The 25,444-nt window shown below is 42.6% G+C and overlaps 1 protein-coding gene across 1 annotated transcript; it reads left to right on the top strand.

Annotated features, from left to right (window-relative positions):
• Positions 1-24,645, top strand: ANXA13 (annexin A13; the record flags this gene model as incomplete). Its single annotated transcript, XM_080610267.1, has 12 exons — positions 1-15; positions 1,673-1,747; positions 12,962-13,040; positions 15,224-15,318; positions 17,074-17,244; positions 18,195-18,228; positions 18,312-18,391; positions 20,103-20,171; positions 20,387-20,488; positions 22,371-22,446; positions 23,264-23,376; positions 24,526-24,645. The coding sequence occupies 12 exons, from the start codon at positions 1-3 to the stop codon at positions 24,643-24,645; spliced, it is 1,029 nt and encodes a 342-aa protein (XP_080466393.1).
• Between the last annotated feature and the right edge of the window lie 799 nt (positions 24,646-25,444).

Here is a 25,444-nt window from a genome sequence, read left to right as displayed (position 1 = left end):
ATGGGCAGTTCACATGTAAGTAGTTATTTAATTTGGATTGTCAAGAATGCAACAATTTGCTGGTTTTATTTTTGTTAATTTTCATTTTAGATGACATTAATACAGCTGCAAATGAAGATTTAAGCTCAAAATCTACTTTAAGTGTGGTTTGGAAACTTGTATGTAGCTGTTAGCATTGCTTAGTTGCAGTACACAAATAATGAAACTGTTATTGTAACAAGTGTTTTAGTGCTTATTGTGGCTTAGTTAAAAAGGGCAGCACTTTAATTTTGAGGTAAAGAGACAATGTGTAGGATGTCATGGGAAAACTAATCTTAGTTTAGCAAATTTATGTTGGAACATTCTGAACACTAAAATAATTCCCTGAAGATGTAGGAAACACTTTCTGTCCCAAAGGCAGACACTTTCAAAATGTGGCTGTTTATCACTGAGTAGCAGGGACAGGGTTAATCTCAAAGTGCAGTGCTCACAGAAGGGCCAGATTGAAATCTATGTGTCACAATTTACTACATCAAATTAACTTGAGTTTCAACTGAGTCAATTTTGGCTAATGTTTGGGTGTTTAATAATAACTATCTAAATCTTCATAAAGATATTTAACCTCAAAACAACCTGATTGTCAAAAGTTTGTGTGTGGTAGCTGTGAATGATAAGTCCTTCTGAAAGTTAAGGAGCTTGTGCTGAAGAAGTTGGGGGGTTTTAGCTCCAATTTAAAAACTAATTAAAGGCAGTATTTATTCAGCAGCACATTTTCTCCTTCAATGCTGACAACCTGCAGTTTTACAGCGTGTATCAATAGAAGGCAGCCTGTTTGCTAATGCAGGCTAATGTTAAATTAGTTTCTCTAAGATTTGTATTATTTTATTACACGACTGTTTTTTTAATTCAAATTCAGCAAGGCCTTGAGAGATGCCAAGCATCTGCTGTTTTTGGACCACCTCTCCAAGACATTTTCTTGGGCACACTGAGCAAGAGACCCTGTGCCATTTGCATAAAGCTCTGGCTACTAAGCCAAGGAGCTTTCTGTCTCCCTATGAAAGGGTGGGTGGTTCCATCCTTTTGTAGACTGTTTGCTTGCATAAGGGGAGAGAAGCGAGCAGTTCAGCAACCTATCTTTTTATAGGAAACAAGGCCAAGGCAGCTTCTGCTGCTCAGCCCCGTGTGTCAACATAAGCACACATTTAGGGTTGTCAGCCGGCATCTCCTCTGACCTTGGAGAGCTTTTCACTGGATAGTACACTGAATGTGGTGTAGAGCAAGCATACTCAATTCAGGTTTAAACTAGCCAGTTGAGGTCTCTCAACTGCATCTCAGGCAGGTTTAGCAGTTGTATGAGCTCCAAGCTGGACTAGGTGGCCTGGATATAGGTGCAGTACAGCAGAGTTGTGCCGTAGGCTTCAGTGCAAAGAGGTGTGAGCCCATGTTGATGAAAATGCCATAATTCAGCCCATGACTCATCTGGGAATTGCATCATTCTGCTTTTGTCCCTAGGAAATTCAAGGTAACCTTGGAGAAATGTTTGCATCTATATCAGAGAACTGCTTCTGAACACCCTGGAAATACTAAGTTCTTAACAGAGCTTTTCAGCTGAAGTTTTTTCTTTCTCCTAATGGTGTGCTTTGCAACCACAGGTTCACAAATGTCTTGTGTATTGTGTTCTTTAAACCTCCAGAGCAAGTCTTACAATCTCTCAGAGGATATACGGAAAACAACCGTAGGGACTACCAGTTTGTCAGCAGATGAGCCAGTAAGCACTTCTCTCGTGAAGGATGAAAGGGGCACAGTGGTGTTGCAGCATCTGTTGCTGTGGTTGATGGTGGCTTTGGGACACACTGCAGTGCGCATAGGCAGCTCCTCTTTCATGGTCAATACTGGCACTAGAAAGCTGGGTAAAACTGGGTGGTTTCATTCGGTTGAATATTGCATCTTTTCCAAAATTTTGTCTGCTTTCAAATTTCGGAAATGAGATTTTTTTGAATAGCCCAAATTCTGCTGTGAGAAATGTAAAACGAAGCAAGCAAGTATTTTATTTGGTTAAATGGATTTAGGCTTTAAACTTTCTTTTATTTTAAAACGTCATTATTAAACGAAGTTTTCACTGAAAGCTAAGCATTTTTCAAAGAAAAGTTTCCATTATGGGGATGTTAAAATGGAACTTTTCACTTTTTGATATGTCATTGAGACATATCAAAACATCTCGTTTTAAAATGGAGCTTTCACCAAAATTAATATCTCTGTGAACATGGTAATTTGAACCAAAATATAAAATTTTACTGAAAAAAAATGTTTTCAACAGAAGATTTCCAACCAGCTCCAAACTGTACCTTTCTCTTAGAAACTGAGCTCTCAATTAAGAGGTGTAACTGATGCAACATTACCACTCCTGCATATTTCCACATGCTTTTTGCTCTCTGAACTCGATCCGGTGGCTTTTTTCCACAATCAATGTTTTTGACTGCACATCCTTAGAGATTTAAAGTCTGTAGTTACTTCTCTGTTTGCAGCCTTGCATCAAGCTTACCTGTACTTCTGCTGTCTTCAAATTACCACAAGGAGAATCAATTCACCTGAAAATCTGGGTAGCTGCTCTGCTGTAACTAAGGTGCTCTGGGGACATTTTGGGAATAACAAAAGTGGTTTTGATGATATGGTGGTTTGAAAAGTTTGATGGATTTTGACTTTTTGTGGATTTGTGTAATTGTTTTTTAATCTTCTGTCTCTAAAGAATACAAGAAGATTCTTCATGCAGTATTCTGTTGTCCTCTGTGATGTTTGTGACTTGAATTAAGCTGGGGGGTGGGTGAGTTCTTTGTTTTTAATTTAAACCACTCTTTCAGATTCTCTGGGATTCTCATTTTAAAGCAGCCCAAACCTTCTGCCAGGGAGGACTCTATAATGTGAGAAGGGGGTGGCAGGTTATTGTGAGCCAGGGTTTGAGAACTTAAAGGTAAAAAAGTAAGTATAACATAGACTAATAGAATCACAGAATGGTTTGGGTTGGAAATGAGCGTAACGATCATCTAGTTCCCCCCCTCTGCCACGGGCAGGGACACCTTCCACTAGACCTGGTTGCTCCAAGACCTGTCCAACCTGGCCTTGAACATTGCCAGGGATGGGGCAGCCACAACTTCCTTGGGCAACCTGTGCCAGTGTCTCACCACTCTCACAGTAAAGAACTGCTTCCTTATATCTAAGCTAAATCTCCCCTGTTTAAACCCATTACCCCTTGTTCTGTTGCTACCATCCCTGATGAAGTGTCTCTCTCCAGCATCCTTGAAGGCCTCCTTCAGATGCTGGAAGGATGCTATGAGATATAACCTGTAAGCATAGGCTTACAAACACCACAACGACCTCTGTGTTGCCTATGGACATTTCTATCCTTGTAGTAGTGTGATAAATATTACTTACCACAGTGTGATTTTATTATCTCATCTCAAAGTTCAACAATTGCTATTTGTTACTTCACTGGGCAAAGCAGTTATTCAGTGACAGTGGATTCTTGTTCAAGTCCCTGGCCATAAGCCCACAGTCTGCAGAAGACAGAAATACCTTCTTGTTCAAAGCACTGGGGAAGAGCTGAACAAGTCAGAATATGCCAGTTTCCAACCATTTTAGTTATCATTATTCCTAATGGCCCAGGATACCAAATGTTTTCCAATCAGGCATTATAGTCAATAAAATAAAAGTAGACAAGTCCACCCCCAGTGTAACAGAGAATTATTCCAGACTTGAAATTCGTGATTTGTCCTAGGTGAATAAAGCCATTTTTTGCCACTTTTGTTTTTCTGATTCTATTTGCAAGACAAGTACTAAAAGGACTTGACTCATGTTTAAACACAGGCATGGTATCTCTGGAGATTTCTAGCATCCTTTTGTGCCTTGGCTTCAGCTGCCACACCAGGGGAGTCAGGTCCCTGTTAGCCCTGTGTCGCATCTGCCAGCCCCATGCAGATGCCAGGTGCTCTGGCACATCCCAAACGTGTCTGTATTTAAGCATCTGGATTGAGCCCCCGGAAGTAAAAGCTGCAGTTTTGCAACTTCAGCATTCCCACTGCATGGTACCTTGGTGGCTAACTCTGATTTTGAAAGTAATCTGTGTTAAGGAGTTCCACCAGCCACAGGAAGGTTTGAACACATTAAAACTGGCCAGTGTAAAATTCAGCTGTGAGAGAACTGCCTCCCCAGCTTACTTTTTTCTCTTAATTGTGGACTTCTCTACATGTTGATTAGTGTGAATAAATGGAATGCATAAAAAATTAGCCGTAAGGTATTATGAGATGGTATTTTACCAGGTACTTGGAAACAGGAGGAGCATTGTTGAAGAGAGGTGGGTTTAATTTTGCCATTTGAGTAACTGTCAGAGCAATTACCTTCACTGTTGCCAGTTGGTTGTAATAGGAAAACGTAAATGCTACTAATTCTATTAGGATCTTGTTGTCACTGTAGTTTAATCTCAGATGTAGAAAATAAGGTTAGTTGCACACCTCCATTTGGAAAGAGTCACTGAGTCATTGCAAAGGCTGTTGAATAATGAAGTCTGATCTACATGACATGCATATATTCTATTATCCATTATTGACTTCATATAGAAATCGGTTTATTCCTCATAGCAACAAACTCACCCAACAGTACATGTTGCTGTTGTACAGCTGTTAGACCTAAAACAGCAGTAAGGATTTGGAAAAGTGACAGCCTGCCTGGTAGATGGCGGGTGGCATTCGGAGACACTGATACCATTCTCTGAGCGGTCCAAGAGGCAGATGGCAATTTTCCAGTTACATATTGTGTTTGACTGGGACAATTACTTGATCAGACAAAAATGACAGGTATGTTCTACGAAACAACAAAGGAAGAAACCTTGTGGTCAGAAGGACACACACAGTCCTTAAGGTAGCATTTGCCAATTGACATACGTCAAATAGGTGTTTAGCAACCCCACCTTTTTATCACCATGGAACAAACCCTGGTGCTTGCTGATACTGCCCCATTGCCAACATGCCACAGCTGTTTGCTTCTGTTTGATTTTAAATCTTAGTGCCCGTCTACCCTGACCTGTGTGCTAAAAGCCTTTACATTTCACATAGATTCCTACCTGAATAATTGAGCCCAGCTGTTTGAATTTCACTGAAGAACTTGTAGAAGAGCGTCTTTTCTCTGATGCAAGGATGATAGGAGACAGTGAACCCACCATTATCTAATGACAGATATCCTCACCCCTGAGCAGCCTTTCCCAGTTAGATGACACCTGACCTTGTGTACTAGTAATTGTTCTTTGTTTCTTTTAGTTCTCCACTGTATTAAAGAGCTCTGATATTTGGAAGCTTTTCTCATGAAATTACCTATACACCAAAATGAAATGGCCTTTGTCTGCTTTTCCACCCTTTCTGATTGAGCTTTCTGAGCAAGTCACCCTCGTATCTCCAAGGAATATTTGCAGCCCTGTGCCAGCCTGGCTAACACAGCCAAGAACAGGGCCTTGCTGCATGGAAAGCAGCCACAGGTCACAGGGCCCATTGCCAGCTTGTGTCAGGGCCCTTGTCCATCCCATGGCAAAGCCAGAAGCTCCCAGTTGAGGGGCAATCCTCTGCCTCCAGGAGTTCTTCCACCCTCAGCTCTGAGGTGAGACATGTCTCCAGGCTCTTTGCCATGGGTGTCAGGCAGGTTGGGTCATACAGCTCAAGATGTTTTTCCTTCTCTCTGTTGATGTTCATTCCAGTCTCAACTGCATTTTTTAACTGACACAAGCAGGAACATGTATTTTCTATTAGGAATGCATAGGTTTAGAATAGGGTGATGTTATTATCTAAGAATAATATACCTTATATAGGGGTTGGAGGCTGTGACTATGCTTGTTAAACTCATACTTTCTGCTATGATCCAAAAATTGACCCAGTTCAAAGGGGCCTAAGGTGTAAAAAAATCTTTATGACTGGCGATGTCTGATTTAGTAAATCAGACTATTGAAGTACAAACATAGCCCCATGCTTTCAGTCCATCTTTGAAGGTAGGTCAGAATCAAAATACAGCAGCCTACTCCCATGTTTGTTCTTACATTTTATTCTTAACACACGGAAAGGCTTAAAAATGAGTGATGAGATTTGGGCTGTGATTAGGACTATCCCTTTGGGTGAAAGTTCAGAGTTTGTTCTGCTAACAGGATGTTACCCTGACAATGTGTGATATACTAGAAGACTAAAACCACAAGATCTAAGACAATATTCCTCCCTTTTCTTTTCGTGCCCAGTACTGTTAGCCTAGTTAACCTTGGATTCCAGTTGCATTATGCTTCATTAAAGGCTTCTGCCAAGATAAATAATTCATTCTGAGTGTACTGATAAAAAATTAATCGTGGGTGCTGATTTGCCAAAAGCTGTCTTCTGTGATCCTAGTATATTAGATACAATTTAACTAATGAGATGAGCACTCCAGTTCCATAATTTATTATGCTAACAAGGTGACTACCTGGTTTGGTACCTTTCTTGGTAGACAGAGAGAATAAATCTTCTTCACACAAAAGAGAAATAGAGAAAATCCTAGAATTGGAAGGCACCTTGAGATGTCAGCTCACTTGTTCATTGCCTACAGCCAGATCAGCTCTGCCCAAACCAGTCCTGACAGCGCTAGCAGTGCTGAGAGGGAGGAGAACTGGTTCATTACTTGGAGAGGAGGTTCCCCGAAGGTTGTTGAGCTGGTGACTCAGTGACTGTGTATGGTGAGAACTGAGAAGTCTCCACGGGCTCCACAGCTTCCTGTCTGTGATGGGTTTTCAGTTTGTTTTTTCTGGCACTCCTGTCCTCACCTTTGGGACATTATGGATCGTTTGGGCCTTGGCTTCTTAAAGAAACAGGATGCAGGACACTGCAGTATGTATATATGTTACCTTCGCTAAAAATATTTGAAACCATTGGGCAATTTTCAGATCAATTTATCAGCAGGATGTTACAATATACAAAAGTATTAGTGTCTGTTACGTTTCTTGAAAATCTTGAGAAGAGGCTGTATTAGAAATCCCTGAACAGAAGACTGAGGCATGAGCTCAACCCTTATAAGACACTAGAGAATCCACACAGTATTGGGCCATTATGCCTGTGCCTGTAACAGGAATTCTGTCTTCAGCTGCAGTAGGCAGTAGAGGCACCAAAGTCAGCCAGGCAGGAGATGTAAATCTATGGGAGACCAGGCAAAGGGGTTTCTGGTGCTCACCTGCTTGGTAGAAAGGACAGCTCAGATTGCCGCACATGGAACTGGCTTATGTCATTCTTTTGAAAACCTCAGTTTCCTCCAGTACATTTTTATAACTTAATTAAACATGTGTGAAGAATAAGAAAACTGGTGAAATACCTGTGGCGTGAGTCTGTTGCTCACCACCAGTAACCACTGGTGATGCCCTCAGGTATGTGAGACATCCACACCAAGTTGACAGATGAGGGTCCAACAGGAGACCACTCATTTCTGACCAGCAGCAGGCAGCTTACCCAGCAGCATCTCTAACCCAAGGGCTATCTAATGGCACGAGATACCTATCTCTGAACAACTGAATACTGCCCTACATTTCATTCCAGACCCTGCTCATGTGCAGGAGTCAGTGCTGTGAAGAGCACGGCTGTGTCAGTCTGCACTTTCCATGTGCTGCCATTGAGACATTGAATATTTATTTCTGTTAAGCCAAAGAAAAATTAATAACAGCAACCAAAGAGAAGCTTGAAATTAGTGATACACTAAGTAAAGCATATAAAATGTACCTGTCAAAAATGAAGACTAGGGTAGGCACTTAACATCCTTGGATCAATCCAGCCTTTTTTAGAGCTCTGCCCACAGCTATCAGACCTGCATCTCAAGTGCTCTGGTCAGCAGCTACACTCCTGCTGACTCTTCCTAGTGATTTGCTTGTAAGGACCTGTGTCTGCATTTATCCATGTGCATTGTCAGCATCGATCTGTGTTAGAACTGCAGTGGGTGAGCACTGTAAGCATCATCCCGAGCAGCTGCCCTTTCTGTTGTTTTCATAGAATCATAGGACACGGAATGGTTTGGATTGGAAGGGCCCTTACAGATCATCTAGTTCCAAACCCCCTGAAGAGACACCTTCTACTAGAGCAGGTGGAAAAGGAAGCCCTGTCCAGTCCCGCCTTCAACACTGCCAAGGGCACATAGCTTAACAAGGGGCAACTTGTGCCAGTGCCTCACTGCCCTCACAGGGAAGAACTTCTTCCTAATATCTAATCTATATCTCCCCTCTGTCAGTTTAAAGCCTTTCCCCCTTGTCCTGTCCCTACCTGCCCTTGTAAAAAGTCCCTCTCCAGATTTCTCTTAGGCCCCCTTCAGCTACTGAAAGACTGCTCTAAGGTCTCCCTTCTCCAGGCTGAACAGCCCCAACTGTCTCAGCCTGTCTTCATGTGGCAGGTGCTCCAGTCCCCTGATCATCAAAGAACAGTCTCCAAATCTTCCTCTAAGCATTGCAGACCATCTTCAACTATAAACTCATCCTACATCTCCTTAAAGTCAAATGTAATTTACAATAGGAAAAACTACTTTACAACAAGGTAGAAGTGTTAATTTTAATTAGTTACACTCTATCCAGTTTAATAGAAATAAGTCCTTGGCAATTCTAGCCAAAGCTGCAAGGGAAAATGATTGCTGTATAGAATATGCTTGAGTGAGGCAAAAACTGTTCAAGCTAAGGAATACTGTTGGCATTAAAAATAAGTGGACGCAGGCCATGAATACAGCTGGGCTGGAAGTGACATTTCTTACCACCAGAACTCTGGTTGCACTGATTAATACAGAAGTATTGGAGAGAAATGTAGAAGAAAACAAAGTGACTGAGTAGAGGGAGCTGGACCATTTTAGGAAAGGAAGTTCCCTTACATCCTATGTTCACCTGCAATATTTATATTCAATCTGTCCTGATATTTCAGACTCCACACCATGCTGTCACCAAAATTGCTACAACACTTGCAAGTCATTAGCCACTCAAATCGAAGATCCAAACTCTAAACCAAGAACTATATTGAAGTGATTCTGCCCATAATTTTAAAAGAAAAAGCCTTACAAGTTAGAAATTGCATTGAACATCAAATTCTTTTATCATTTATCCCTTGCAGGAAAACCCACTTGTCAAAATCTGCAGGGCAGGAAGCAATTCAGTTCTGAGGCAGCTCTCCCTCTCCTGCATGGGAAAGCTGTATCAGTGGAAAACACCAAGGCTGGGACCCAGCAGGTGGTGAATTTTAACCAGGGCTTTCCAGATGACTCAGAAGCTGGCCTTGACAGTCACCCAGAGTATCAGCTTTCCTATCTTAAAGCTGATGCTAGTATTACACACAGTACTATGATATCCCCCAGGCACACCTTTTAATGTTTTACACTGATTTATTTGAAGACGGAGGCTTCAGCAGAGCTGACCCTATAGATTCCTTCGGTGCTTTAAAACAAACATGCCCTGAACATCGTTAAGAAACAGGTGTTCCTTCCCTTCCACGTGATTTTCCCCTGAATTGTGTTTTGTTATTTATGTCTTTATGAATCCTCATAAATCCACAATGTCATTTCAGTTGCTGGTGCTACCATCTTCCTGCCTGTTGCAACTGTGTTACAGACAAACACAACAGCTACACCTAGGAGTTAGAGACTCACTAAAATCTGAGCATAACTGACCAGCCATCAAGGCGTAAGAGAGCAAACCACTCCTCCAAAGTCCTATAATGACATTACAAGGACGAGGTGTGTCTGTGCAGGGCTGGGACAGCAGGAGCTGCATTAGCAGCATTAGTATGATAAAGTGCCACAGCCCAGCACTGCTAGTGTATAAGACAAAGCACAGACCAGCTCCTTAGTTTTCAGTGTTTGCATGGGTGTTTCTGTCCAGGCTGAATGACTGAAAAGTAGGATGAAGCCTTTTTCCTCTCATTTCTCACCAGTGCATCATCTGTCCCTGGTTAGGCGGAAATGACTGTGGAGCAACAGTTCTCAATTCGTATTATTGGAGTGATCTAGAAATAGTGGAGATCTATAAATTAGAATAGTACTTGGATGCTATGAAGTAGTCAAATCTATGTATTTGATATGTTAGCACTTTTCTCTGTATTATATGCTCCAGAACTGATTTTCCAGCTGTTTCCCTGGTCCTTACCCTCACAAAGAAATGCCTTGCAAACAACTCTAGAATAACTTCAGTGCTGGCTGCCTAACAAAGACAGCTGCATCAACTGTGTGAGTGGCCTGAACATAATCTGAAAAGCATGCTAACACAATAAATAACAATATTTTAATGTCACCATCATTTACTTTATTCAGGTATGGTACCCTGTTCCTGCAAATAGCTTTCCACATTGCTCAGGGGAAGGCAGGGATACTGTCTCTCCAGCTTACAGTGTCCTTTGGGATTGCTCCAGAGGGCATGACACAGATGCAAGTAGTGATTAGGAGCACATTAGCCAACATAGTGGTAACTCCGACAATACTACCAAGTATATGTTAAAGTATGGACTGAAGTGTTGCAAAATAATTTGCATGTTAAACTTAGTATTACAGAGAGGGGAAAACCATGCTGGCACCACTGCTGTCTGCAGGACATGCTCAATTGAACAGCAGTACAGCATCCTCCTGAATGCTACTCCATGATGCTCATTGAATCCACCACATGTTGAGGAGCACCTGGACCACACTCCTTTTGTCAACACCAGCCTGTGCAGCTCTCCAGCACAGAGGCCCATTGTGCATTCAGTATTTGCATCCTAGGTGTATATCCAGAGTAAACTTCTGTTGTATTGTGGGATCCCATTATTGTCTTCCCCCCAGATTCGTCACCCACTGAGTCTGGTTAGCTGTCATTGTTTGTTTTGGCATTACAGAGAACAAAGGTGGGGTTTATTCTCATTAGAATGATAATGAGGGTGTAGTAATCAGAAAAGGAGGAAATTAGAGCTGCTTAATTTTCAAGCATGTTGTGCAAAAAATGATCTTTTGTACATGATTCTATCAAAGGAGAAGCATGGACAGCCTATCATAATAGAAAAATGGGAATGCAGTTCATTCTGGATAACGGCAGTGATCAGTGCATCCATTTTCTAACTTCGTTCTTTTCCCCTTCCTGTTTGACAAAATTCCTGAGAAATTTGAAGACTATTTTTTTTTTATTTTAATTTTTATTTTTTAAGACTTTTTTTTTTATTTTAAATAAAATCTTCCCTTATAAAATATTATTTATATGCATCTATTTCCACCTTGTTTGAAAGGTGTAGAGAAGTGTGTGTGTTGAGCATACAGTAGGGTACACGTTTATAAGCAACATTTGTGGTAATGATGTGACAATGAAAGTGTGACCTTGTATGCTAGAGGCGAAGAGGAATTATTGCATTGTTGTTGTACCTTACTAGTTGCTATTGCTGTAAAAGTAACTTCCAATTTCAGTGGATGGCTGCAGTACAGCAGCTGCCACTAGCAGTAAGTTGTATCCTCGCTGCTAACCGCATTAGAAAAGCCGGGTACCTAAATGGTCTTTATCACAAAGGTACATTGGTAAAGCAGTGTAGGGACTAGATTTGCGTCTTCTCCTTCAGAAAAGACCCTTTGTCTTTTGACAGGGGATTCCTTTATTCAGAGCTGTAGTTCTTCCACCAGAGCTAGTAGATCAGCATGAAACTTTTGATGAATACTTTTGATGAAATAGCAGACTTCCAGGCTATAGCTATACTTGTAAATAAAACAGTCCTCTGGCCAGATGGGTACATGGCAGAGGTCGGCCCACAGCCATATGATGAAATTCTCTTTATCCCACAAGCAGAATGATCTTATGCCTAATGTCTTTCAGGAATTGCCTCTGCCCTGTCAGGTCCCCAAAGACAAGGAGGTTAATCAGCCATTTAACCTTTTCTTTTCTTCAGAAGGCTGGTGGCATTTTCAGAAGGGCATTTAAGCTCTTTTGAAGGAGGATATCAGAAGGACTTCCATGCCCTAGGGTATCATAATCCTTAATTAACAGTGGTGATGTCAGCACCTGGCAGCCCTGCAAAGCATGTAGCCTGACCCACATGTTGCTATTTGAATGGAAATGCCAAAGCACTTGCAGTGCCTACTTAGACCCCACAAGTCTGTGGTGTGCATATAGTTAGTTCTACTTGATTTAAGAGCCTAGGACCTATTTTCAGTATTATTTTAGAGTTTAGGCATTTAAAAGATCTGATTCATCATATTACAGGTGTTGAGAATGCTGCTGAGATATTGAGAAATATCTGAGATATTTCTACCCTTGTCTGAGAAACAGCAGAATAGAGAGTATGACAGCATTTCAGCTCTTGTGATTCACAGTTTGTCAGATTAGTAGGAGCAGGCATGGTTTTCTGTTTACATTGATATGTCAGGCTGTAAACTGCCACTGCCCTGTGGACTCTGAGTTATTGTCCTGGATAGATTTAGCGCAAGGTAACCACGTATTTTGCCAAAATAAAAACTCAACAACTTTATCACCCTATATATCTCCAATTATCTTGTTTGCATGAATGCATCAATGCAAGATGGGTTTGCAGGACCAGTTTTTATTCAGCTGATTTGGGACTGTAAGCTCCTAATACTTAGAAATTACTGCAGAGACCGGGCCTGGTTCTGTACACATCTGATAAGGCATTTATATTGGCCTATTGTTAAAGTAGTACAAACAAATAATATTTGATTTGGCATTAAGATGCTTAGTATGAAGATATTACCTTTAAATTGTTTGAACAAGCCTGAACTGGCAGAACAAAGTTATATAGGATCAGCACAGTGTGTCATGTGGTGACAACTATTTGTGGACCCATTTTAGGAGCCCTAGTTACAGACACAGTATTTCATCAAGCCCAGTGTGAACTTCATGGTTTAGATAATGGGAACAAAGATCAAGCAAGAACCAGGCCCAAACTGCTGTCATTCAGACTAATGCAAAATTGTTTCCCATGTGTCTGTTGTGCCTCTGTTTTCCTAGTCAACCAATAAACACCATCACCATGGTTTTGATGCAGACCGAGATGCCAAGAAAATACATAGTGCCTGCAAAGGAGCAGGTAAGAAAGCTCTTGTTCTGTATACAAAGGTCAATTCAATATTATAAAAAGCATATACATAATCTTAGGGCAAACCAACTGTTCCAGTTTCTGTATGCTTTCTGTCACCTAGTTACTCAAAGAACATGCACACCCATGAAGTTTTATATGATTAAGATATATGGGAAGGGAAACCAGTTTGTTCTTCAGATACTGGTAAGATCTAGTCTGTTCATTGCTTGGCTGCAGGGGATTAGGGTAAACATGATATTTGCTCCCTGCAATAGGAACATCAAGCTAAGACTCTTAAGACAGTCATGGGGTCTAGCCAGTCAGATCAGATTAAGGTCATGGCTATATGTCCTTTCCCAGGCCTTCAAGGACCCATAGAAATACCACCACTTCCATATGTTCGTCAGAGCTTACTGCAACTCCATCAGCTCAAAGGAACATATGGTGTGAGAATCTACACCAATGATTTTTAACCAAGAATACTGGCTTCCACCATCTTCTAAAGTAGTTTGAAGTTGGCTGACAGTGCACTGATGTGAATGAGGAATGCATAGTGTTCATGGAATCCTCAGGTGCACAGAGGTGACAATGTCCAGCAGAGGAAGAACAGCCAGGCAGCACTCGAGAGCAGAAAGTTACTAATTCACTTCAGGCATTTGCACAGTAAACATGTATTTAAGCCTTTCTTCCTGGTATAGCACTGACATTCAATCAGCTAATTAAGTGCTGAACTGTTCCTGTCCTATCAACTGAGCCCTCTCCAGACAGTTCCCCAGAGGACTATCCTACTGAGGGTTTCACCCCACATTGTCAGGTACGAGTGCTTTTCCTTCTAAAATTGAACCATGCCTTCTCCCTTGGTTCCAAGCAGGGAGAACTGGGCAAGATGCCCTAAGCTTGTCCTGTAAATACCTGGTGGTGACATGCAGGAATGGAAACATATCGGCTGTTGCTGAATGCCAATATCATTTGTATTTTTATTGTCTGTAGTTCCTTGGAAACTCTTGTTAGTCCCTGCTCCTGAGAGCCTGAGGTGAGGCATGGCATAAAGCCCAGTAGGTGGATGCACAGCATAGATGGAAGAGCACATAGAGAGCATGGGGCAGTGTCCACCAATGTGACATGCATGGATCAGCTGACCTCGCATAGGGCTTGATGCCTTTCATCTGCCATCTAAATCCTTTATACGTTATGGGCACTTTGGTGATGCTTATCACATACACATTCTGCATTTCAATACTTGTCTTGAAGAAATAATGTGTGAGACAAGCTTCTGGCCATTAGACACAAGTGCACCAGGATACGTGTGTTAGTGCAATAGCTACTGTATTGTATGTTTCAGGCATCCAGGTAACATCACTGCCATCCTGTCCCTTTAGCCACAAACATAACAAATGCCTTCAGGCAGCTTTGTTTAGTGCAAACATCTGTTTATATGGCTGAGGGCAAGAAAAGTGCAACAGCAAGGTCATTGCCTTTAGTAAGCTGTCTCCATCCATTGCTTAAGTTACAACTCAGCGCTGCCTGAGGGCTTTCTCCTGGAGAGTTCAGCTCCCCTGTGTGTTCCCAGGAGATGTAGCAGCTGTGGTGCCCATAACCAGGGCACCCAGTGCTCCTACTTCACTCTCACTTTTGCCAAGCAGAACAGCAGCAGCAGAGTCTCAGACCATGAAAGCTGGTTCCTGCTCCACTTCCTGACTCCATTTAGCACAAAGCACAACCCATTTTGTACAGGCTGTGCATCCAGGCTGTGGGTTAATGAAGCTGATTTAAACCTACCTCAGCCTCTCACCCCACACTGTTCATCCTGCTGTGCCAGCATAGGTGTTCGCACACTTAATGAACGGGATCTGGTTGGTGGCTGATCCCTCGGAACTACTCAAACAAGCTTTGCCACCAAAAATGTATATGTCAGCCCATGGACACTGATTTTAGGAGCAGGTTCTGACCTTCTCAAACAGAAGACTCAATTGCTCTGATGAAATATAAGTGGCATGAAAGGGTGAATTTTATTTTATGGTCTGAACATTGTAGCTGACTACAGTTAAATATATCCTCAAAAGAATCTTAGATGCTGCAAATCGTGACGTTTACACCAGCGGGGATATATGTATAGCGATAGACCTCTCTATAGAGGTCATGTTTCCTCTTCCTCCTGATTCAATAACTCCTGTGCACAACTTCTTTTTCAGGAACTGATGAGAAGAAAATCATTGAAATCTTGTCGAGTCGAACATCAGGGCAGAGACAACAAATAAAAGAGAAATACAAGTCTCTCTATAGCAAGGTATTGTGGAATAAATGGCCTCTCTGTTTCAAACTGTGTACCTGCTAGAAATACAGCCTCCAGGCCTCTGCTTTTGAAAATATCAAGGGCACAGTAGCTTTAAGGAGGACACCATTTACTGTCTGATTCAGCAATGTATTTTATCTCCTAAAATACCAATTGTATTTCTAATCTTAAGCCTCATGTCTTCTTGAAATCAGCTTTAACCAGAGCAGAGCATTTTAATCAAAGCTGACAGAGCTAGAAAATAAATCATAGCTAAAATAAAATATAGTCCAGTTTGGGTTCATCTTCAGCACACTCAGATGAAAGAATTAATGTAAAAGGGAAATTTTAAGTCAGAATTCTTCTCAGACCAAATGCAAATTCAGAGGAACTATTTGATCTCACATCATTGTATTTTTGTTGAGTTTAGTAGATGTGGAGTTGATGTCTTCCAGTGATGAAGTAGAATACGGATTGTGAAACTGAGAAGTCTCATTGGACACTTGATTTCTGGAGGAGGAAATGTAGACTGCCTTAATGATTTTGCATGGAAGAAAAATAAAGCTTCCAATGTATCATTTAGGAAAACAGCTGAATCCTGAAGAGTTTATTATTAAATTGGTATTTTCTTAAGGTCTGCTTGCTCATTAGTCATTAATGTCATCAGTCATTAATAGTTGAGAAGACAGGCAGCACTGAACCTGAAAGCCTTCTATGTATAAAACAGCAAGCATGATAAAAGATGTTGACTACATAAATGGTAGTTCAGTAATGAGGATTAATAAAAATAGGCATTAGAAATGAATAAATGCCATGAGACTTCTCAGTTACACCAGCACGTAGCACCCCTTCTTGCTTGCCTGGGCAGCCTGAATCTCTTGGGAAGGAGCCACAGGTTGTGTACCATTTCACTTTCCTTCTGCCTCATGCAGCAAGATTCACGGTGGGTGTTGAAACTACTGCAACACCAATGTCAGCCTCTGACTTGAGCAGACTGAGTGTTCACTCACAATTGTGTAAGAGGGTATTTGAGAACAATAGATTTAGAGCTGGGCTTCTCGTTTATTGTTCTGAACTTGTCAAGTACTTCCCATACTACAGGAAATGTTAACTGCAGATAAGACTTCAAATAAATCATCAGTAGGCATCCCTCTCAGCATACATACACCAGTGAGCTCTTCTCTGGGTCTTACTAGATTTTGAATTAAGTAGATCATAGCATGGAAGGTTGAGTTACCTATCTATCTGTCTGTCTGTCTATCTATCTATCTATCTATCTATCTATCTACCTTTCTATCTTTTTATCTATCTATTTATTTTGGTGGAAAAAATGCTGATCATGTGGCACCAAAGCATTTCCAGAATCTGATGTTTTTTCCAGTAAGTCAATTTTATCCAAAACTGGAAGAGAAGTTGGGTAGGTTTGATCCATTCTGTTGCAGCTCTTTCAAAGCAGGAACTTGCTGTGTTGTGTTTCAGACTGTTAAGCTTTTAAAAACACTGGGTTGCACCTATTTAAGCAAGTAAGAGAAAACTGGACTGATATCAGTTGGTATTTAAAGGTAGGGCAATCATTTAATCCGAAACAAGAAATCTTAGGGAATTTATTAAAAAAAAAATATATTTAAAAGCTTTTTTATGTTTTTGTCCTTTTTTAATACAGAAGCAGCTTTGGAATCATTAAATTCCAACCCCCCCCCCAAAAAAAAAATAAGAAAACCTTCGATCCCACCTCAGCTTTTGCAGTAACCCTTCTGACTATCCCCACAGGATTTGGAAGAGGTCCTGAAGGGAGAGCTGAGTGGGAATTTTGAGAAGGCTGTGCTGGCTCTGCTGGACCTGCCCTGCGAGTACGAGGCCCGAGAGCTCCGGAAGGCAGTGAAGGGTGCTGGGACGGATGAGTCGCTGCTGATTGAGATTCTCTGCACACGAAGCAATAAGGTTGGGACACCACACATGACCTTCCTTAGGTAGCAGGGCAAAGAGTTCACCAAGAGCATCCCCCTGGGAGGAGGAGAAGGGAATCAGACCAGCTCCTGTGGCTGAAACACTTGTCAGTGGTTGCAGCAGGAAGGTTGCCATACCAGGAGTTAAGAGCAATATTGGATCGTAGAATCATAGAATAGTTTGGGTTGGAAAGGACCTTAAGATCATCAAGTTCCAGCCCCCCTGCCATGAGCAGGGACACCTCACACTAAACCATGTCACCCAAGGCTCTGTCCAGCCTGGCCTTGAACACTGCCAGGGATGGAGCATTCACAACTTCCCTGGGCAACGCATTCCTGCCTCACCATCCTAACAGTAAAGAACTTCCTCCTTACATCCAATCTAAACTTCCACTGTTTAAGTTTGAACCCGTTACCCCCTGTCCATCACTGCAGTCCCTGATGAAGAGTCCCTCCCCAGCATCCTTATAATTCTCATTCCTTCCTTGGTCCTTATTACATCTCCTGTGGATGGCACAGAGGCAACACCGGTGATAGAGAAATCCCCAGGTGCCTGTAAAAGGCTGCTTTGACACTGTTCTAACCATTCAGGTGGCTCCTGCCAGGCATGGGAACGTGATTTTCTTCAAAAAGCCCTTTAGTTTATGCCTAAACACAAATGAAACCAGGGGGACACCTGCATGAGTCAGGCATCCCTCGAAATGCTGTCCTGAACCGGGCTGGGTTTGACCCGTGTCTCTGCACTGCAGTGAGTCCCAGCATGAGAAGGGAATGGGACTTTGGCTTCTCTTGCCTCTATGCCTGCTACACCTCACACAACATGGGAATGGTACTGACTTCCTTAAAGAGGGGGTGTGTTTATTTATTTATTAATGTATGTCTTTATTAAATTCATTCATTTAGTTGTTTATGGTTTTCCCTTATTTGTTTGGTTTATTTACCTAGGAAATTGTAAACGTAAAGGAGGCATACAAGCGGCGTAAGTAGACTTGTCTTTCAAACACCTTCATTTAAAGCCTTTATCACTGGGTGAACACTCACAAAATCTTTTATTCTCCACAGTCTTTGATAGGGATCTAGAATCTGATGTTAAAAGTGACACAAGTGGCTCCCTACGGAAGATATTAGTCACTGTGCTAGAGGTAAGGCTGGAAGCTTTCCTCTTATGCTGGTGCCTGAGAGAGAAGTTTCCTTTATCCTGCCTACCCTGAGTAATCATAATAAGTATTAGCTGGTATTTATAATAATGTAAGTATGATATGGAATATAATAATAAGATAATCATAGTAAGCAAACTGCATTCTTAAGTATAAGAGCCTTCTATCTCTATAGCTTTTAATATATAAAATTTTAAATTATAAAATCATAAGTAATTATATAAATCTGATACTTTGTAGACAACAACATTATTTTATTATTATTTATAGCATGGTAATGGCTAGAATACCCATTCAAGTTCATGGCTTCCTTATGCTGAAGTCTGTCCAAGCCCAGTAAAATCTGATTTTCGTCTCAGCTGAGGATTTTACAATTCTGATAGATACAGAACAAGTAAAAAAGGTTGCTGTTGTGTAGTTTTCTATTCACCAAAAAAAAGCAGATTTCCCATTAGAACACACTTTATTTTAAACCACCTACCTGAAACAAACAAATAGGTTCTTAAAGACACAGTATAACTGGGTAGGATCACACCTAGAAATGCAGCATGGTGGTCAGTCTGATCAGACAGCCCTGAGAATTAAAAGATTCAGTAAGTAGAAACTTTAAAGATCTAACAGACACATCACTGAATACATCAGGGTTAGATTCCCATTCTGGAAAGCACTGATCCAGCTTTCTTCAGGCTCTTGGGGTATACTTTTCAGAGTGACAAATATGTATTATTCATAGCTTATTTTTCTCTCATAGATTAGTCCTTCATATTTGCTACCAGGAATCCCAGTGTAAGTGAATTCTCAGAGTATACAGGTCAGTCAGGAAAACATTTTGCAGTTATCAGGGTATATCCAGCACCATGAAAACCATCAGCACTTCACTGCAGGTACTGGAAACCTTCTGCAGTAGCTGGATGTGATGCACCGGCTGCTTTCCTGAGAAACATCATGGTTTGAGCCCAAGGTGCTGAACATACCCAGTAGCTCAGCCCTTTTGGGGCTGTGTTGGACCATCCTGCCCAGCTCTGTCTGCACATCTCAGCCCCGTTCCCACCCCAGCATCTGGCCACGCATGCTGCCACTTCCCACCAGTGTAGAAATAGCTGAAACAAATGACAGAAAGCAGAAACAAAGAACAAGCTGGGTGAGAAGGGACCTCTAGAGCTCCTCTAGTCCATGCCTCCTCAAATCAAGCCTAGCTCTGAACTCAGATCAGGTTTTCTTCTGACTTTGTGTTCTGCTGTGGACACATGGTGGCTGAAGGGGCAGCAGGAACACCCATGGGATGGCAAGGAACCTTGGGACAAGGGGAATGGACCAGCAGGCCTCGCTGCCACAGGGGAGCATCCACAGGGTATGGTCCATGCCACCCCTGGTAGTCCCTTCCTGCACCAGAGGCATCAGAGTTGCAACCTCATTAGCATCCCAGCATACAGCAAATGAAGCTGGGAGATAAACCTTACCATACAGGCTCCACCTCTAAAGCCAGGAAAGCCACGAGCTGCAGTAAACATGAACACACCATTCAGAGCTGTACCACCAAGCCCCACTGAGCGCCAGTACAAGGCAGTTGTCAGCAGATGGCAGCAAAGCTATAACCAACATACCCGTGAGGCCATCAGCTCACAATCTTCCTTTCCACTGCGAAACGTAACCAGGGCTTGGTCTGTTTTTTTTACGGTCATGTCCTTTCCTGTAGGCAACCCGAGATGAGACCCAAGAGGTCAATGAAGAGCTCGCCGTGCAAGATGCCACAGATCTCTATAAAGTAGGTGCAATTGTGGAAAAGTCCCTGTTTGCCCCAGCCTGTGCAGCAAGAGCAGTCTCGGGGTGACTATATGCACCATGCACAGGGTGATGGCAGTGTAAGAAATGGGCAAGGGGGGCACAGGCTGGAGCTTGGTGGATCAAGGGCTCTGGCTGACTTTTTGTCTCTACTGTGTGTAAACAAGTGCTTCAAAGAAATAACGTGGAATCTTTAAGGCAGGAGAAGGCCGCTGGGGAACAGACGAGCTGGCTTTCAATGTGGTCTTAGCAAAGAGAAGCTATAGCCAGCTGAGAGCTACTTTTCAAGCCTACGAGAAGGTGAGTTATTCTCTTCCGCAAGGGGGGTTGCACAGAGCCTGACATGTAGTTTGCAGACCCTACAATGAGATGTAATGATCTTAAGGGTCTTTGCCAACCCAAATGATTCTATGTAGAGCAGGTGATCCTTCCTTTGCCATTTTAAAACTTCCTGAATGCTTTAAGGATCTTGGAAAACATTTTTATATGAGTGGATCTTGATCTTACGGAAGTAGGGGATAAAAGCTGTGTTTTCTGCCAGTGAAGAGCCTTCACAACCTACACAATATCCAGCCAAAGAAATGTCACCATGTTGTTCCCTTCCCACAGCAGCTTGATACTGGTTGTCCCCACTCCTGCAGGAGGACCAGCAAAGGTCAGGTTCACAAACTCCTGCCCTGAAGCAGGGTTTTGCTTTTCTGGTCTTTTGCTCTCCATCTCCAAAGCAGAGCCTGTCAAGGTCTCTCCTCCTGATTCCCCTGCTTCACACAGTCATATTGGCTGGGCAGAGGCACATCTCCTGCCTCTTTCTCACTGCCTGTGCTGGGCAGACAACCTATGCAGGTATTTTGCTGTCTTCAAACAAAAGGCAATGTAGGCAGCAGGATCCTGTTTGGTTCTTTTCCCTGTGTTACCCACCAGGGGCATCTTACTCTTGCCTGGGCCTCCAGTGAGACCTTCACTGAGACCTCTCGCGTGGAAATGACCCCAGAAATTCAAAGGGGAGATCCAACGACTTCTCCTGCAGTGAGATGGAAGTTCAGCAGTGACATTTATTCCCAGGAGAGTGTGCCCCCTCCAGCCTCTGGCTCACAGTCCTGAACTTCCCAAGGATGACTTGGAGATTCATCAGAAAACTGTAACCCTTGGCACCAAAGATGAAAATCCCCAGTCAAGGCCATATTTAAGTGTCAGCATAATAAGGAACCCATAGTTGGAAAAATATTTGCCGCTTAATCCAAGTTTTGGTTTGTTTCTGGCAGGAGAACAAACCCAGTCACTAACTGATACTCCCTTGGAGTGGCCCAAGCCATGGGGGTTCAGCTAAATGCTCCGATAGCCAAACTACCTTGGCTTTTTGATTCCTAAAACCAAGCAGATCAGGTTGCCCAAACTGATCCACCACATCCTGCCTGGCTGTACTTGAAGTAGAAGTGGGCCAAGATTAGAGCCATGCAAACATCAGTCCTCCTCTGCAGCTGGAAAGATAAATAAGGAAGATGTAAACCAGGTTGGGGGCTCGCAGAACTTAAGCCTCAGTTCTCAGAAGGTACCTTGAACATATACTTCCCAGTTTTGACCTAAAACCATGCAGGGCCAACCCAGTAGGCAAATCAGAGCAAAGTAAAAGCCTTTGAGGCTCATGAATTTCAGGATAAACTGTTTTGAAGTCTGTTTTTCCCCTTTCCTACAGAATAACACAAAAGCTTGGGGACAACTGCAGTGTTTGCAAACTTTCCCTGGGAAGCCAAAGACAATAAGCAACAAAACTTCATAGAGCTGGTAAAGCTCCAAAAATTATCTTCTTTGTATGGGAGCCATCCAGAGCCTTTGATAGAGGTCTTAGAGGAAGCTTGATAACTAAGGGGGTCACTCAAGAAGAAGCTGCAGCTTCTTTGTCCTAGAAGCCCCCAGATACAATGTGACTGATTGATGTAGGTTATCCATCTCTTAACCACTGTGCTTTACTTGGATGCATAGACCTTCTCTTGGTGCCACTGGATCTGTGAGCGCTTATAACAGAGGAGAACTTCCTTTGCCCTTGAATTACTCCCTTAGAAAGGTTCTAAAGGATCTGAATTGGCTTTTTGCCATTGGATCCTAAATTAGATACCGGTTTTATGGCACTAGGATGGCATGTATGGACAGCAGCTCTCATGGCTCCTTTTTGTTGTCCTTGTAGGTGTGTGGGAAGGATATAGAAGAATCCATTAAAAGTGAAACTTCTGGAGATCTTGAGAAGGCTTATCTCACTCTTGGTAAGAAAAACAGTGTCAAGAGCTTTCTTTTCTAGTTCTTGCCATCATCTGACATTGGTTGTGAGGAATCTCTGTATAGCCTGGTGACAGCCATTGAGATAGACCTAAACTGAGCTGTCATATCTGCCAGGAAGAGAAGAGACAGTTTCCAGTAGTGATTTGGACCTCCTGGTTTTAGAATAAAACCTGCTAGACACAACTCTCCATGCAGCTGAATTATTTGCACTCTAACACATGGAGGCCATCTCCAAGCTGCCCCTGAGGCCATGGCTACTCATAACTTCCAGTAGATGCCTGGGCATCGTCAGAAGCATGCTAGCCAGCCACCACAAAATGTACAGGGTCTTCAACAGCAATTTAGCACTGGGAATGACTGTGACAGGCATTTAAGCTTGTGCCCTGGCTCTGGTTATCTTACTGGTATTGCTGTTATCCATCTGGATCGGGGCTCTCCCAGATCTTGCTCCTGTGAGTGAGAAGCTACCACAAGAATAGATGTTCAAGAGGAACTCCAGAAGGGAAGATGCTCATTCTCATTCATTTCATTTTCACTGTGGAATGGCAGAGTACGTGGTGCTGATAATGCCACTGTGTAACACGCTTTCCCCATGGAGAAATGTATGTCCTGTTCAGACTCCAAGACTTCTTGCATACTGATAGGGGACCAGTCAAGATGAAAGCCCTACCAGCTTATATGTCTGAGCATAAACCCTAGATAGTTTCCTGTATTTATTCCTTATTTATTTCCTTCTTGTTGAAGATATATCACAAAGTGTAAATACACAAGTATAATGAAGCCTCTTTCTGTTTTCTATAGTCAGCTGTGCCAAAGACTGCCCAGGTTACTTTGCTACTCTTCTGCACAAGTCAATGAAAGGAGCTGGGACTGATGAAGACACCTTGATTCGCATCCTTGTGACCAGGGCTGAGGTAGGGTACTCTGAGACCTGTCATACCTCACATAAGCTCCGGAAGAAATACAAATGTAGAGGATATGGAGTGGGTCCTGTAGATCATGTGTACAGTCAAGCCATCTCAGCCCAAAGACATCAATGGTCACACTTTTGTACCTAGGCAACTCTAATTTTGATATTACATATATTTCTGTTCTCAAAAGAACTGAAGCAGAAAGCAATTTCAAGTGGAGTCAACCATACCTGGTTAAGACTAACCCACAGGGAAATCTGGCCCCAATAGGATGCGAAAAAGGAAATTCCTAGTTAAGTAATGATAAAGCAGCAGTTCCCAAATTGAGAATTGCCTATGAACATATGTTACCAATTCTCTTTGACTCCAGATGGGAAAACACAGATAGAGAGTAGGGAAGAAAAATAAAGAGCCAAAGGAGATAATTGTCATTTGAAAAAGCACAAAACTGCACAAGACATCTGAGATCTCAAAAACAGTCTTTAAGTCTTCCTTCCTCATAACTTGTGTAGGTTGTCACCCCAGGGCTGTGTCAGTCTTGACACAGAGAAGGAGTTGTTCACAGGGATGAGGAAAGCATATTTCTCAATGATGATAGTGTGAGAAATTAGGCTCCAGGGTAGTCTTTCTGTTGAGGCACGGTCCGATCGTGATAACATTTAATACCCCACAGAGATAAAGATCAGGCCTGTGCTGTGGGTGCCTTTTCACAACAAAGCTCAAGACAAGGCATTTAATTCCCTCCCCATAGTAACCAGAAAATTACTGCTGTGGGTGGAACAAAACTGTCTTTTAGCCACACTGTTGGAAGTGCCTCTTTCCCTGCTTGCCACAATGGAATTGCACTAAGGCTGTGCCTGCACAGCATTGCTGAGCCCAGGGCAGAGGTGCTCCTGGCCACGGGTCTCCAAAATGGGCCCATACCCCTCCTTGTAGCTAGTGTCCCCTCACCACACATCTGACAGAGGCTTACCTCAAACCTGAATGGTAAGCTGAAAGACCTCCAAGATACTTAGAGCTGCTGCTTTGTCCTCTCCTCCTCCCACTGGGTGCAGTGGACCTTGGATCGGACCCCAAGGGTCCTGGTAGAGGCAGCACATATTGCTCAAAGCACATCCCACTCTTCTAAAGAGGCTCTTGATGTCTTCTCAGAGCGACCTGCCAGCAATACAGGAGAAGTTCCAGCAAATGTACAAGAAGTCGTTAGCTGAAGCTGTCCGATCTGATACCTCTGGGGACTTCAGGAAGCTGCTGTTGGCTATTTTGCACTGAAAAGCCATCAGGAATGAAGAGGCATGCTGAGCAGCCACCTCTTGATTAGCTTCCAAAACAGCATTCAAAAAATATGGCATTAGCACAAAGGAAAAAAATCCAATTTATTTTCTTTCCAGCTGGGAAATGTGTTGCCAAGTAATGCTGGACGTGGGGTTTATGTTATGGCTATCTCGCCAAATGTACTTAAGCAATAAAGACGTGTTAAAAAAACCCAGTGTAAATTGACCTCTTTGTGTTTGCATATGTGGAAGAATCCTCTGACATTGTTCCTTCTGGGTGGATTTTTCTGTTTTTCTCTCATTCTGGAGATTATCCCTGTTCTGTCTCCAATCTGATAGGTGCCATGTCATGGCGTTACAATCCTGCCAAGAGAAAATGGATAGCGATTTCCTCTCAGCCCATTATCACAGCTCTTTAAACAACCTGAGGGCTGTGAATTAATGATTTTATTTAGGCCCTGATTAAAGTCCTGCTATCAGTGGGGAAGGTCAGAGTCATTTCCCTGTCTGTGAGTTGCCCTCTCAGCATCATCACCTCCTAAGTTATTCCACGAAGGAGATAAGGACTTGCAGTCCCTGTTGACACCATCCCCTGGGATATGGTGCAGGAGCACAGCTGAGGAAGAGATGGGGCTTCATGAGGTGGATTTGTCAGGCAAGGAAATGTTGTTTCCAGAGAGGCTGACATGGGCCTCAGGACCACTTCATGGTTTCCAAGATCTGTCTGGATAAAAGCCTCAGCAACCTGGTCACACCTCATGGGTCACCCTGCTTTGAGCAGGAGGCAGAACTTGAGA

Source organism: Psittacula echo, assembly GCF_963264785.1.
Source record: "Psittacula echo genome assembly, chromosome: 2".
In the NCBI taxonomy this organism is placed as follows: domain Eukaryota; kingdom Metazoa; phylum Chordata; class Aves; order Psittaciformes; family Psittacidae; genus Psittacula; species Psittacula echo.
Note: the sequence above shows the minus strand (reverse complement) of the source record. Positions and strands in the feature narration are given on the sequence as shown.